The following is a 12,902-nucleotide window of genomic DNA, read 5'->3' on the forward strand; positions in this document are numbered from 1 at the left end:
CCAACTTGTTATGTGATGCATTACTTGGTATTCCAGCGCTAAGGAATGGGATGGTGCTATATAAATTAATAACCTAGAATCGCAGCGAACACAATTGTCAGCGCTCTTTTTTCACAGCTTATCTGCATATTTAATACATTGCAGATCTGGGCACTCTGGGCACATCTGAGTAACCATACACTCCCTCTAACACACGCACACTTACACTCCCTCTAACACACGCACACTTACACCCCATCCCTCCCCCTCCTCCGCTTGCACAGTTGCTTTTACTGTTGCGTCACGTAAAGTCTATTACCTTTCCCCCATGCTCCCCCTCTTCTTATAGTACCAATATATTCTGCAGCATTGTACTTAGTGGGCTACATATACTGACATATTGTGGCCTAGGCTAACTAGGACTAGGGTGACCGGTCCCGGGGGGCGATTGCCCCTCTGCTCTGCTGCTTCTCAATGGGTCAGTTACAAGGAAGATCTCGAATCTCTTCAAACAGCCAATTTACAATAAGGAGAGCCGTGTCGAGTCGGCACACCCTCCATAGGAGGACGAGGAGCAGCCAAGTTAAATAGACTGCTGCACATATACATTGCATACTGCTATCTTGCATATAGAAAGTCCTTTCCCGCAGCTCATGGGAGGAAGAAACTTTTTACTTTACATCCCAAATACTGCAGGGTAACACGTGCCGGTCAGCTGTATGTAAAATGTATATGCGCCCTAGACTGATGGGATCTTCAAAGCTCCACACTCTCGAGTACATGAAATAAATGAATAAGGTACATTAACTAAAGCCATCCGGATAGGTGACTTTATATGCTGAGGCCTGTATATAACTATAACTATATAACTATATATATATATATTAAGCATGACACGTGCCACTTACTCATCAGTAATTTCAAGGAAAGAACATTTTTGGTATTTAGTTCCTGCCTTTTGAGCCGATGTCGTTACAGAAGAGATTGGCCCGACCTTGCAGGCTGTTTACTAGATTGTACGTATAACTTTACAGCACAGAGATTACTGTATGAGTCATAAATATACAAGAATCCAGTGTGTGTGTTGTGTACATGGTTTCAACGTGAAAACGAGCGTTGCCTGGGAGATTTTTTTAGTAATTCTTGCATGGCCTAAATGACTCACCGACGTATATCCAAGGTAACCAACCTCAGCATCGCCCTTCATGTAGTTTACTAAATGTATACCCCGTGGGGCTTATTCACTAAGCAACACACTAGCCAGCACATTAGGGGGCCTAAATTAGTAGCTGTACCGCGAAGCAACTCATCCGCCTGTATATATTTTTATTTTTAGACGCCCGTAGTGCTTTACAAGTAACAAAAGGGAAGGTACAATAAGAGCAGTCATATAACAGGTACCATGGTTTACAAATATTTTGATCAGGGTGCGATAGGAAAGTCCCTGCCCCTCAGAGCTTACAGTCTACGCAGCTAAACCAGGTGTAAAACTGATAAATCTGTTATCGCGTTTCAAGCATGACTCGGCAAACTCAGCGGCTACTCTTTATAACGTTCTGCCACAATAAACGTAAATGTGACTTCTTTTCTTTATAGAGCTTACACTTGCTCCATGCATTATGCTAGACAGCGTATGGATCAAACAGTATTTAGAGCTTTGTATTTAGATTCGATTTGTGTTCTTGTGCGTTGTTCAGAATTACCATTAGTTCTGTTCCGCAAAACGCCTTTATCATGTGTTTGTTATCCAGACTCGTGTGTCATGCCGTGACTGGCGTGTCATGTCGTGACTGGCAGTAAGGTTCCTTGGAAGACTTTCTGCGGAGGGCACACTTTCCTCAGAGGAGTGACTATCCTCTTGCAGCCGTTAGGCTAAGAGGAAGTGGGCAACGACGGCCAAGGACCTCCCGTTAGATCAGGTTCCCATTCTTAGCTTCACATATTGAGGTTTATTCACTAAAGCATTACGGTTGGGCCAACCAAGCCAAATTTCTCCAGCACTTATGGTTTGGACGTCCCTGTATAATGGGTATGTTAACGTGTTCCCTATTACCCCACCTGTTAACGTCTCCTTTACCGAATAAAGCACTGTATGGGGCTGATTATAACTCTGAGGCCGGAATACCAATGATGCTCATGCAGTAAAATACACCCCTTCCTATGAAGGTGAATCCAGGACAGGATTTACACCCAGGCGACACGTCCCCCCGTCCCGGCTCCACCATCACAAAAAGTCCATCAGCGCGGGCAGAAATCGAACTACTGGAACTTTCATTCTTGCCAGTAGTGATGTCACCCGGCCGTGACGCAGCAGATGCTGATAGGACGGAAGCTGCCGGAGACAAACGCGTCACAGGCCGCGGTCTCCGCCCACTCCCGGAGTGGCAGGGAGGCGGGCTCTCCGGAGCTGTACACAGGCGGCTCCGTTTCCACTTCCTCATAGTGGTCGCTGTGGCTGACGGCCGCTCTGACCGCGCTGTCTGCTCGCCCGCTGCCCGGTGGAGGAAGTGGGAGAACTCGGTGAGTGACAGACCAGGAGTCTCTTTGTACGGGAAGGTGGGGTGGGGTTAATTAACTCCCTGGTGGCCGCGGCCGCACTTGTCTAAAAGTTCCGGGTGACGAGGGTTAACCCTGTGGGTGCCTGCAAGGTGTGTGATACCAGGTTTTTATCAGCTCTTATAAATGTAAAGTTTTTTTTTTTTTTTTTTAACCCTTTCGGGGAGGAGGGTTAGTTCTGTGTCTGCGTGCTGTGGGGCATTTTACAGTCTGAAGGGGGGTGTCCTGCATTCATACACACACTTATTGTGCATCTCTGCAGTCTGAAGCTGTTTCATCCCCTGAGTACCCCAGCTGGTGGTAAAAAGTATTAGACGCCCCCTCCTTTGGCCCCTAGTTGCTACATCTGTCACATTCCAAGGGGTAAATAGTTTTTTCCCTAACAAACTGGGAAGTACACCCCCCCCCCCCACACACACAAAAATGCAAGCACTAATGCTCTGCCCACCCCTTCTGACACACAAAGGGTTAACATGGTGAGAGTGGGGGGTATGTTGTCAATAGTCAAGCTGTCACCCTCTTCCTGTGTGTCCCACATTGTGGGCAGAGTCACTGTGCTCCTACCCCCTCCCATCTGCCCCCACCCTCCATCTGCCTCCTCCTTCACACTGCAGTTGTGGGAAGGATTGGGGCTGCTGCTTCCTCTCTCCTGTAAGGTCCAGGATCTTGGTTCCTGTCTGCATGTCCCTGGGTGACCCCTCTGCACCTTCAGACTGTCCCCGGGAGTGAGGAGACCTGGCAGGTAGCGCTCGCCGTGGGTATGAGGGTCTCTCTTTGGGACTGGGGGTTAGATATTCCCAGGGTCAGGGTCCCACCAAACCTGCATTCTTTGTCTGGCTATCTACTGGATAAGCAGATGTGAAACCCCCGGGGGCAAGCGACAATAAAGCACGTCCCTGCTTCTTTAGCTCTCCCCAGAAAGACTTCTTTCTCTGTCAATCATTAATACAGAGAGAATACCTCTTATGTTGGTCTTTTCTTTTTCTGTCCCAAAGCAGTTGATAAAGTTATAGGTCCGTCTTTTAACTTGCCTTATTAATTACAACCATGGGGCTCTGATGCTGAACTCTGCTTCTGGAATGAGGGCTTGTTTTAGAGGGCAGTTGATAAACGGAACAGCCTCCCAGCAGACGTGGGGGAGGTTAACACAGTAAAGGAGTTTAAAACAAGCATGGCATAGTCGTACGACTCCACATCAGGAAGAATTAGCAGAATAGATGGGCTAAATGGTTCTGCTGGTGCCAAATCCTATAATTGGGCAACCTGAGGCCTGCTAGGTGATGATGGAAGTTAGAAACCCACAACTGCTGGAGGCGGACAGGTTTCCAAACCCCCTATAAACACAGCACCCATACACTGGAAATATCCTTTACATAGAGGAGAGATCTATATTTATATATATATATATATATATAGATATACTTATATATTAGGTGATACTCTAAGAGTATAGGGCCACAAGTGACAAAGCAATATTTTCTAGAGATGGCGGTGGGTACATGATTGATCAGGGCTCGATGGATCAGGGCCCTCCTCACCTTCTGTTTCTGTAAGTCCAAATTGGTGTTCTGTCCGGTTTGCCTATTGTACGGTGCTGTGGAATATGATGGCGCTATATCAATTAATAATAATTTTGGGTACACGGCTACCTGGAACATAAAAAAAGCCAATAATGGAAAAAGACGTTCGAAACGGATGAGCCAAAATACGTATCTGCTGTTAAATCCGCGCTCTCTGGTTAATATATCTCTGTGTCTAAGCATCTTTGTTGTTTAGCTATAGATTGTAAGCTTGTGAGCCGAGTCCTTTTTACCTAATGTATCGGTTTGTCTGTCAATTCTTATCTTATCAGACCCCTGGAGTATATGTATGTTAAAAAGCGCTGCGGAAATTGGTGGCGCTTTATAAATAAAAGGCAATAATTAAAAAAAATGATAATTTGCTTTAATAGCCGTAGAATTGGTTAGTTACATTTTGTAACTTTTTTGAGGGCCTTGATTGAAACATTGTAGTTCTTCACTTTTATATAAAACGCCGTTATTTTGTGTAAAACTGTCTGGTGTAAGTATGTAAGCGTGTGTTCAGCTGCCCGTCCCTTCAATGGCTATTAATTAGTCGATAATCTCCGTGTGTCGAAGGAGCCATATCTGTGATGTAATACACGATAAGTAGGATAAAGGGATTTTCTTTGCTCTGTTCTTCGGTAAGCAGGAGATATTTGTTGCCATGTGATGTAGGGGTTAAGGTAGATTTAAAAATCCATTCTCCTGTAAGAAGAGTTTAAACGGAACTGTCGGGGTCTCTGTTGATATTTCTTGACATGTATGTGTTCTATAGGATGGGGGGGAGGGGATCCTAACGCAAGGTGCTTATAATCTATAATGGAAGCCAATGCGCCGTGCGGAGAGCTGAACAGCAGCATGTGGTGAGAAGGAGGTGCAGTCATTCCTGTTTGCTTCAGTTGGTTTCCAGTATGTTAACCTTTTGAATGCCAGGGGCATATGCATTACATTTGAAACGTTGATCTTGGTGGCGAGCTCCGGGGGACAAAAATTCCCTTACATTCTATGGACTTAAAAGTTACATAAGGGATGCGGCTCGTCTGAACCACATCTGCAACGAATTTGTGCTTTTGCTGTAATGAAAACATCTGTCCGGAGCTCTGGACTATATTGAAATTTCAGCGGTGAGGTTTATTGCAGGAAGCGCATGCTTCGCCGTGTCATATATGATGCCACCATGGGCACACGTCTTAGCCATACCTTATCATCTGTACATACTGGATACTTCATTTCTTTATTTTTTGTTGTTGAAACATTTAGGGTTTTTAATGTATTTTTTGCGGAGTAAATTTGGGGCATTTCATATAATTAAATCTATTTAATTAATCTGTCTTTTAAGGCGCTTTACCAATTCTCTTTTATTGATGAATTCCAAATGGAACACTGCAATTATGATCTGTATGACATTTAATTTAAAAAAAAAAAAAATTTGGTAGAGTCGTCATTACTACAGTAAAAGCCCCCCGTCTCTTGGGTTGTTGTCATTCTTCTTGGCAGATTTGCTCCAGGTTTTTAAGGTTAGATGGATATCTCTTATGAACAGCAATTTTCAAATAACTCCACGGATTGTTAATGGGATTGAGATCAAACTATTGGCTGGGCCTTTTTGTTCTTGAGCCGCTAGATGTATTCTTGACCTTGTGCTTGGGATCGTTGGCCGGTTGAAAGGTGACTTTCCTCCTGAGCTTGGGAAGTGACGTAGGTTCTCTTGCAGCGTTTCCCTGTATATCTTCAGGCTATTCTTTCATTTTAGGAAGATGCTCAGGCCTTGCTGTTGGAAAGCATCCTGCGCTCCATGCTGTCGCCACTCCCATACATAGCGCTTGAGTTATGGCCAAAACGCTCTATATTGGTCTTGTGGGACCTTTTCCCACGTTGTAGAAGGGGAGCGCTCTAGTTCTCTGGCGTGCTCCGGTGGTACACGTTCAGTAACTGCTTTTTGTTTTTGCTACCCTTGCATAAAGCATAAAGACCTGTGATATATATATATATATATATATATATATATATATATATATATATATATATATATATATATATATATATATATATATATATATATATTCGCTCTATATAACAAAGGGATGACCAGCCATTATGCTACTCCCAGCCACTGAACTCGGCAGGTCCTTCAGAGTGCTTGCTGACCTCTTGGCTTCTGTTTGAGGGCCGGTCCTTTCTCGGCAGTGGATGAGCTACCTGTTTATTGACCCAATGAGCTCACCAGGATATCCAAATATTTAGCTATTATTTTGTGCCCCTTTCCTAATTTATGCATTACTTTGTTACTTCTGTAGAATACTCTTTGGTCTTCGTTTATCTAGATTGTAAGCTCGTTTCAGCCGGGCCTTCCACACCTGTTGCTTCTGTATGTCTATATCTTGTTATGTTATACTAGTTATGTCCTCTCTACCCATTGTACAGCGCTGCGGAATCTGATGGCGCTATATAAAACTATAAATAATAATAATTTACCTTCACATCCACAGCCTGTGTAATGATCTTGCGGGGGTTTTTATGCAGAAATTTGTAGCAACTTTAATGGTCACACAATAAGGTCCAACAGTAAAGTGCCCTCATTCCTCCATCTGTAATGGAGTAATATGAGAGAATCTGGAAGCACTCTAAATGCTTTGTAAGATGCTGTTTGGTTGGAAAAAAAATATGATTTCCTCTTTAAATGTAGTGGATTATTTACATAATCAGCTTTGCTTTATAGACACATAATCTGGGTAGTTTAATTTCCTTGTCCAAAAAAGCCAATAATTAGGTTTTTAGACTCATCATTTTCATGAGGTTACAGGGTTCTGAATGATTCTCCCTTTAAAATCCATATCGTGGCCAACTTGTGGAAGTGTTCTCCAACCGGAGTTTTCGGGACAATTGAACTCATTGATTGAGGGTTCTACCCAAGCGAGCTGAGTAATGCAAAGCAACTCGGCGAGATGACGTTCACGGATTCTTCACATTCTAAATGTGTCCTTTCTTGTGCAGAAAAGCTTAAATTGTATTATTTATGATCATTATTACTACTGTATCTTAGAGATTGTGAGCAGATTCCATATTACAGTGAGGGAGAATACAGAATTAATAATAACCGGAAGGCTTGTGAGAAAAAGGCTGCAATCTTCCAGGGGAATGACACAAAGTGTATGTGAGACCAGGTAGTTAGAATGTTCAGATAACTTGCGAACTCCTATTGTGTGAATACAGCTCTTGATGGCCGGCGCAAATAAATTCTCTGAAGCATTTCCTTGGTCATAATGCCAGGACGTACAGCGCTATAATGTGACATTATTGTATAAACGCGCTAAAACACTTAAATCCGTCAACACTGACGATTTCCAAAGAGCTTGTTGGCCGTGTTAAAGTTCAAAATGTCGCCATGAGGCTCGCTGGCCTTTGGTTACAGAGAGATCGCTGCATTTAGTTGATCAGCGCATGTCACTGTATAGCCCCATCTGTGTTTCAGCCTCCCTGTCTACGGAGTCACAAAAATAAAGGTTTATAGTCTGTTGCAGCACCGGGCTGGGTGGCCCTCCGGCTTCTGGTGCTTCTTTTGTAAATGAGCCGTTGCTGCTGTGCGGTTCTTTAACATCAAGCCGTTGCCTCCTGCAAATGAGAGATAAAAAAATAATGAAAAGGGGCCAGGCAATGCGGATCGCTAAATGTTTTCTATCATCGCTTGAATCTCACTAAATCAAAGAATTATTTCACAGGTTCCTTTTTTAACCACCAAAATACTTCCTTTTCCTGATAATTTATTCTGATTGCTGTTGTGAGGGTGTCTGGTGCCAGTGTACCCATTGGCATCCATAATGAGAGGTTTTTTTGGGTTGCATTAAATCCATAAAGACAGCATGGACTTGTCATGTCAGTAGGTCACCCGGATGCTTTTAGGAATCAGGTTTGCAGATGTAGAATAACTTCCTTTCAATGAAAGCTATACCCGATTGTCAATGACATCACACACCCCTGGCTGCACAGGGCACCGCATAGATGCCCCACAGCATGAAGTGGTAGCCCAGACGGAGGTGACTTGGTGCTTCATGGACAGCACATTATCCAGAGCCCCATAGCCCTTTGGTGGAACACAAATGTGATCCTTTAAGCTGATTAGATTATTACGGCTGGGAGTTGCTGCATGTTTTGTCCACTTTGGTTTTGTCTCGTTATCCTTCTTTAATACTTTTTGCTGTGATGTAATAAATTTAGCTAATGGTGTGGCAGTGGCTTTCTTTTTTTTTTTTTTTAATCTTATTTTTCTACAGCTATTAGCCCTGGGGTTTACTGGATAAACAAATATTTCCAATAGAAACTGTGAAGGTTTCCCAGTGTTGGTGTTGAATATACATTGTATCCTGGTTTTTAAAAATCAGCTGTGCCTATGTCACCTATATACATTATATTGTGATGTTATATATATGTGTGTGTGTGTGTGTGTGTGTATATGTATATATATATATATATATATACATATACACATACACATACACATACACACACATGACCGAGCAATCGTTCGGGGTCACTTAGCTGTTCATGAAAAAAGGACATTTCTTGCTGTAACAAAAAGGGGTTTCTGACGATCAATTAGCCTTTTAAACGTAAGCCTGGATTAGCAAACACAGCATCCATTGGAACATAGGAGTGATGGGAGTGATAAAGGGCCATCAGAACACAGGAGTGATGGGAGTGATAAAGGGCCTCTGTCTGCCTATAAAGATATTCCGTAAAAATTTCCCAAGCTACAGTAGTCATTTAAAACATTAACGCAGTCTATACTGATGTTATTTTAATTGACAACATTTGCTTTTCTATCAAAGACAAGGAGATGTCTAGGTGACCCCAAACTTTTGAACTGAATCGATGGAGCCAGTCTTTTTTTTTTTTCTTTCTGCCGATTTGTGCAAAACACGCCACTTCAGTCCGCATTTTATTCTGCAGCGATAAACCTAATCCGTTGCGTGTTCTGCATGTTATGTTTATTTGCATTCATTCCAGGTCTAGAATGTAGATCTGGACCTTTAGTGAAAATCTCTCGATGAGCGCTGCGGTCGCTTCTCCCGGTTAAGCAGATCTCTAGCGACTGACTGTTCGCCGGCTGTGCCGTTGCTTGTGCGTTGCTGGGGTGTAGGCTGTATGATGCAGCGTTTTTTGGCTCTTCGTGCTCGAGATATTTTAGAATTCCGAGCGCACGAACATTCTGCTCCGTGTTAATCTCTGCATTCAGATTCACTGTTCTTCCTTCCACGTTTGAGGACAAATACACAATGTCCTGAATTTCAGACAGATTGACTTGTTTAATATTAAGAGATGTTTTTTTTTTTTTTCTTCTCTTCTCCCTAGGATTTGCACGCTTTCCAACACCAGCGATCATAATGATTCTTCCTGTTTGTCTAAAGAGGTGAATCGTTTTTAAGTGAATATGGCTGACAAAAGTGGCAAGCCGTTACCTGGACCTGCATTTGTCGAAGTAGAATATGATTATGAGTACGAGTACAAAGGCAAAAAGATAGTTATAAAACAAGGCGAAAAATACATATTGATGAAAAAGTCAAATGAAGATTGGTGGCAAGTTAAAAAGGAGGAGAACGCCCGACCCCTCTATGTTCCGGCTCAATATGTGAAAGAAGTTGGTCGAAAAGCTTTGATGCCTCCGGTCAAGCAGGCAGTGCTGCCAAACAGCCCTCTGAAGGTCATGCAAGGGCTGCAGAGGTCCACGGAGAATATCAACAAATCGCCGGAGCTTTCGAGTTTTGGGAAATCCTCTTCATTTAGAGATGCCAACCAAAACATTGGACCTAGCAGTAGCCCCGGCCAGGCGAGGGGACTGACGTTGGACCTCGTGCACAATAACGGCAAGCTAAGCGGTGATTTGCATTCACCGAAGGCCTCGAGCAGGAGTCCCTCTGCGCTTCACTTCCCCGGCCCGGACATGATGGACGTAGAAAAGACTGGTTTCACAAATGACTGCTCTGGTGATTCAGCCGGAGAAAGTTCGGAACGGATACCCCTGGATTCAGAGTCTGGAGATGAACTTAGTAGCAGCTCAACTGAACAACTGCAGGTAAGATTGTAACCCCAGAGGAGCCACAAAAAAATTAAAAACATTATTTTATTATTGTAAAGTAGCTGGAGTTTAAATGGCGATCTAAGTTAAGAGCAATTGTAGAATATGCTTTTAATGGGTTTGTTTAATGGTTCGAAATGTTGCCTCGTGGTATAACATGTATAATGAATGGTCCTTGGAATATATAGAACTTATGCCAAGTGAAAATGATATGAACCAACTCTGACGTAAAGCTGTAGTTAACAATAGATATGGGTGACACAGCTGAATCCTCAGCTTAGTTTATGCTAAAGTCAAAACTTTAGTGAATTTCTGTTCATCGGGGTTGGAATTTGGTTATTGGACATGTTAGAAGAATATATCCAGTAATACACTAACCATGCAAGGGCTTTTAAAAGGGTTTGTCCTACTTGGTGTTGTATGATTCTCTTCACATGCAGCTACCGGTCAAAAGTTTGGGGCCGCGGTGGTAGGGTGTGGAGCCGCCCGCGGTGGTAGCGTGCGGTTAAGCGTACAGTCTTTCTGAGATCGATTGTTTGGATTTTTTTCCCTGTGGCCCTGTGTAATGTATAGTTCAACGGATGAGGGAAACTTTCAGAAATCTCACTGATTTAACTATGCATTATACAGGGCCAGCCATGGTTTTCCTGCAGCAGGCGCTCACTGGGTGTGGATATTCACAATGCATAGCGAAGTCACAGAGTTAAACCAAAACTCTACTATCAACTCTGTCTTTAGTGAATATACTTAAACGTGATGCTTACTACTTGCAGTGAGTGTAAGCGATGGAGGGTGACGGCTGTTGATGATCCTTTGATCCTCCCTGCTGTGGGTAACGCACTGATCTCAGTAATCCTGTTTTTTGTTTGTTTGATGAGGTGTACGCTGTATGCTGCATCTGTCCCTATGAAACATAACTGATTCACCTTTCTGACTCATCTTATCGCAATGCAGAAATACCGTTCATTGCTACGAGCAACGGCATTTTAAAGGGAAATTATCACTTAGGTAACCTTTTCTCAGTAACATAACATGATCCGGGCATAGAAGTGCAGGTATCGTTTTAGGCTATTCCTATGTATTTGCTCCAACTTGCCCCAAACGATCTGTTTCACTTAGAAACGCCTCTTTACCCGCGGCTGCTGCCCACTTGCGGGAGGGCAGCCCCTCTATGTGCATTTTCCCCCGGCAGCAGGGGGCAATCCTTTTTGTGCAGTGATATGCAGTAATAAATACAAACAAATTAAGGGGGGCAGATATATCATGGGGCAAGTGGCAAAAGAACAGGAGAGGTAGAGGCACGTGGCACAGAAAATGAATGAATGAAGCTGGAAACAAAAGAGAGAAATGAATGAATAAGAGTGGAGACCCGGTAGCGCATGTCTCCCGACATGGTAAATGGTCAATTAAAGGCGCTTCTGCTCAATGCTCTATTTGGTAGCTTTTTATTTGACTTTGTACATAAAAACGTCTTTATTCTTATTAATGTCTTACGAAGTTTAGTTTTCACGGAATGAATAATAGATTTTTAGGATTTGGGCCCCAAAGAGGGACCTGAAAGGGCCAATCGGGACTATGAAAAAACCTGGAAATCTTATAGGTTCTTGTGATTGTAGGAAAAATATGATTTAAACGATCTTACATTTTGCTAACCTTCAAAAATCTATCGGGTCGCCTGCCGCCAGCCCGCTGTTTGACTTCATTGACTAAGATCACGAATGGTTTGATTTCATTGACTAAGATCGCGAATGGTTTGTGTGTAAGCGCTGCAAAATTCTAGGAATCCACTGCAGTCGCACCGTAAATCTAGCAAACTCCAAATATTAACAGGCACGAGCAGGTCTCGACAAGTGGTTTGTAGGACTGAACCGGACTGCGCTGTAGGACTAAATGCTCTGTTACCTATAAACGGCTTAACCTATATCTGTGGCTACGAAGAATGAAGCAAATTCTGGTGGTGGGGGTTGGGGATTTTGCTTTTTTTATTTTTTTTATTTATTTATTTTTATTATTATTATTATAACTATACAAAAGGAGATCGGTTTATTTTTAGTGAATGTGCTGTTTTTCTTTCACACACGTGCTATCGTTCAAAAGTTTGGAGTCGCCAAGAAATTTTCCTTGTTTTTTATAAGAAAAGCACATTTTGTCCATTAAAATGACAAAAAATGGATCTGAAATCCAACGCAGACGGCTATTGTAGCTGGAAACAGCTGATTTTTATTGGAGTCTCTTCACAGGCGTACAGAGGCCCTTTATCACTCCCATCACTCCGCTGTTCCGATGGCCCTTTATCACTCCCATCACTCCGCTGTGCCGATGGCCCTTTATCACTCCCATCACTCCGCTGTTCCGATGGCCCTTTATCACTCCCATCACTCCGCTGTTCCGATGGCCCTTTATCACTCCCATCACTCTGGTGTTCCGATGGCCCTTTATCACTCCCATCACTCTGGTGTTCCGATGGCACGTTGTGTTCACTGATCCAAGCTTAAGTGTAAAAGGCTAATTGATCAGAAAACCCATTTGCAGTTATGTTACCGCTAGAAATGTCTGTTTTCCATGAAACCACAAAGTGGCCCCAAACTTTTGAATGGTAATATGTATACTGTTTACAAAAAAATTAAGGAAAAAAAAAACTTGTGTTGTACATAATACACTAAAAATGAAAAAATATTGAAACATTATTTAACTACATGTGAAAATGCTAACATCCAGCTCCAGAGGTTTTT

General features: G+C 42.9%; 1 protein-coding gene across 12 annotated transcripts in view; it reads left to right on the forward strand.

Annotated features, from left to right (window-relative positions):
• The first annotated feature begins 2,363 nt into the window (after nucleotides 1-2,363).
• Nucleotides 2,364-12,902, forward strand: part of ARHGAP12 (Rho GTPase activating protein 12) — a 41,724-nt gene continuing 31,185 nt past the window's right edge. For 9 of the 12 annotated variants that reach the window (XM_053466530.1, XM_053466532.1, XM_053466533.1 and 6 more), the window contains exons 1-2: nucleotides 2,364-2,499; nucleotides 9,447-10,167. In XM_053466530.1, the coding sequence (XP_053322505.1) occupies nucleotides 9,526-10,167 (642 nt within the window). In that variant the 5' untranslated portion in view covers nucleotides 2,364-2,499; nucleotides 9,447-9,525. Of the gene's footprint in view, nucleotides 2,500-9,446; nucleotides 10,168-12,902 lie in introns of those variants that run through there. The other 3 variants (XM_053466540.1, XM_053466541.1, XM_053466542.1) reach the window with 1 other exon arrangement.

Source organism: Spea bombifrons, chromosome 5, assembly GCF_027358695.1.
Source record: "Spea bombifrons isolate aSpeBom1 chromosome 5, aSpeBom1.2.pri, whole genome shotgun sequence".
Taxonomy (NCBI): domain Eukaryota; kingdom Metazoa; phylum Chordata; class Amphibia; order Anura; family Pelobatidae; genus Spea; species Spea bombifrons.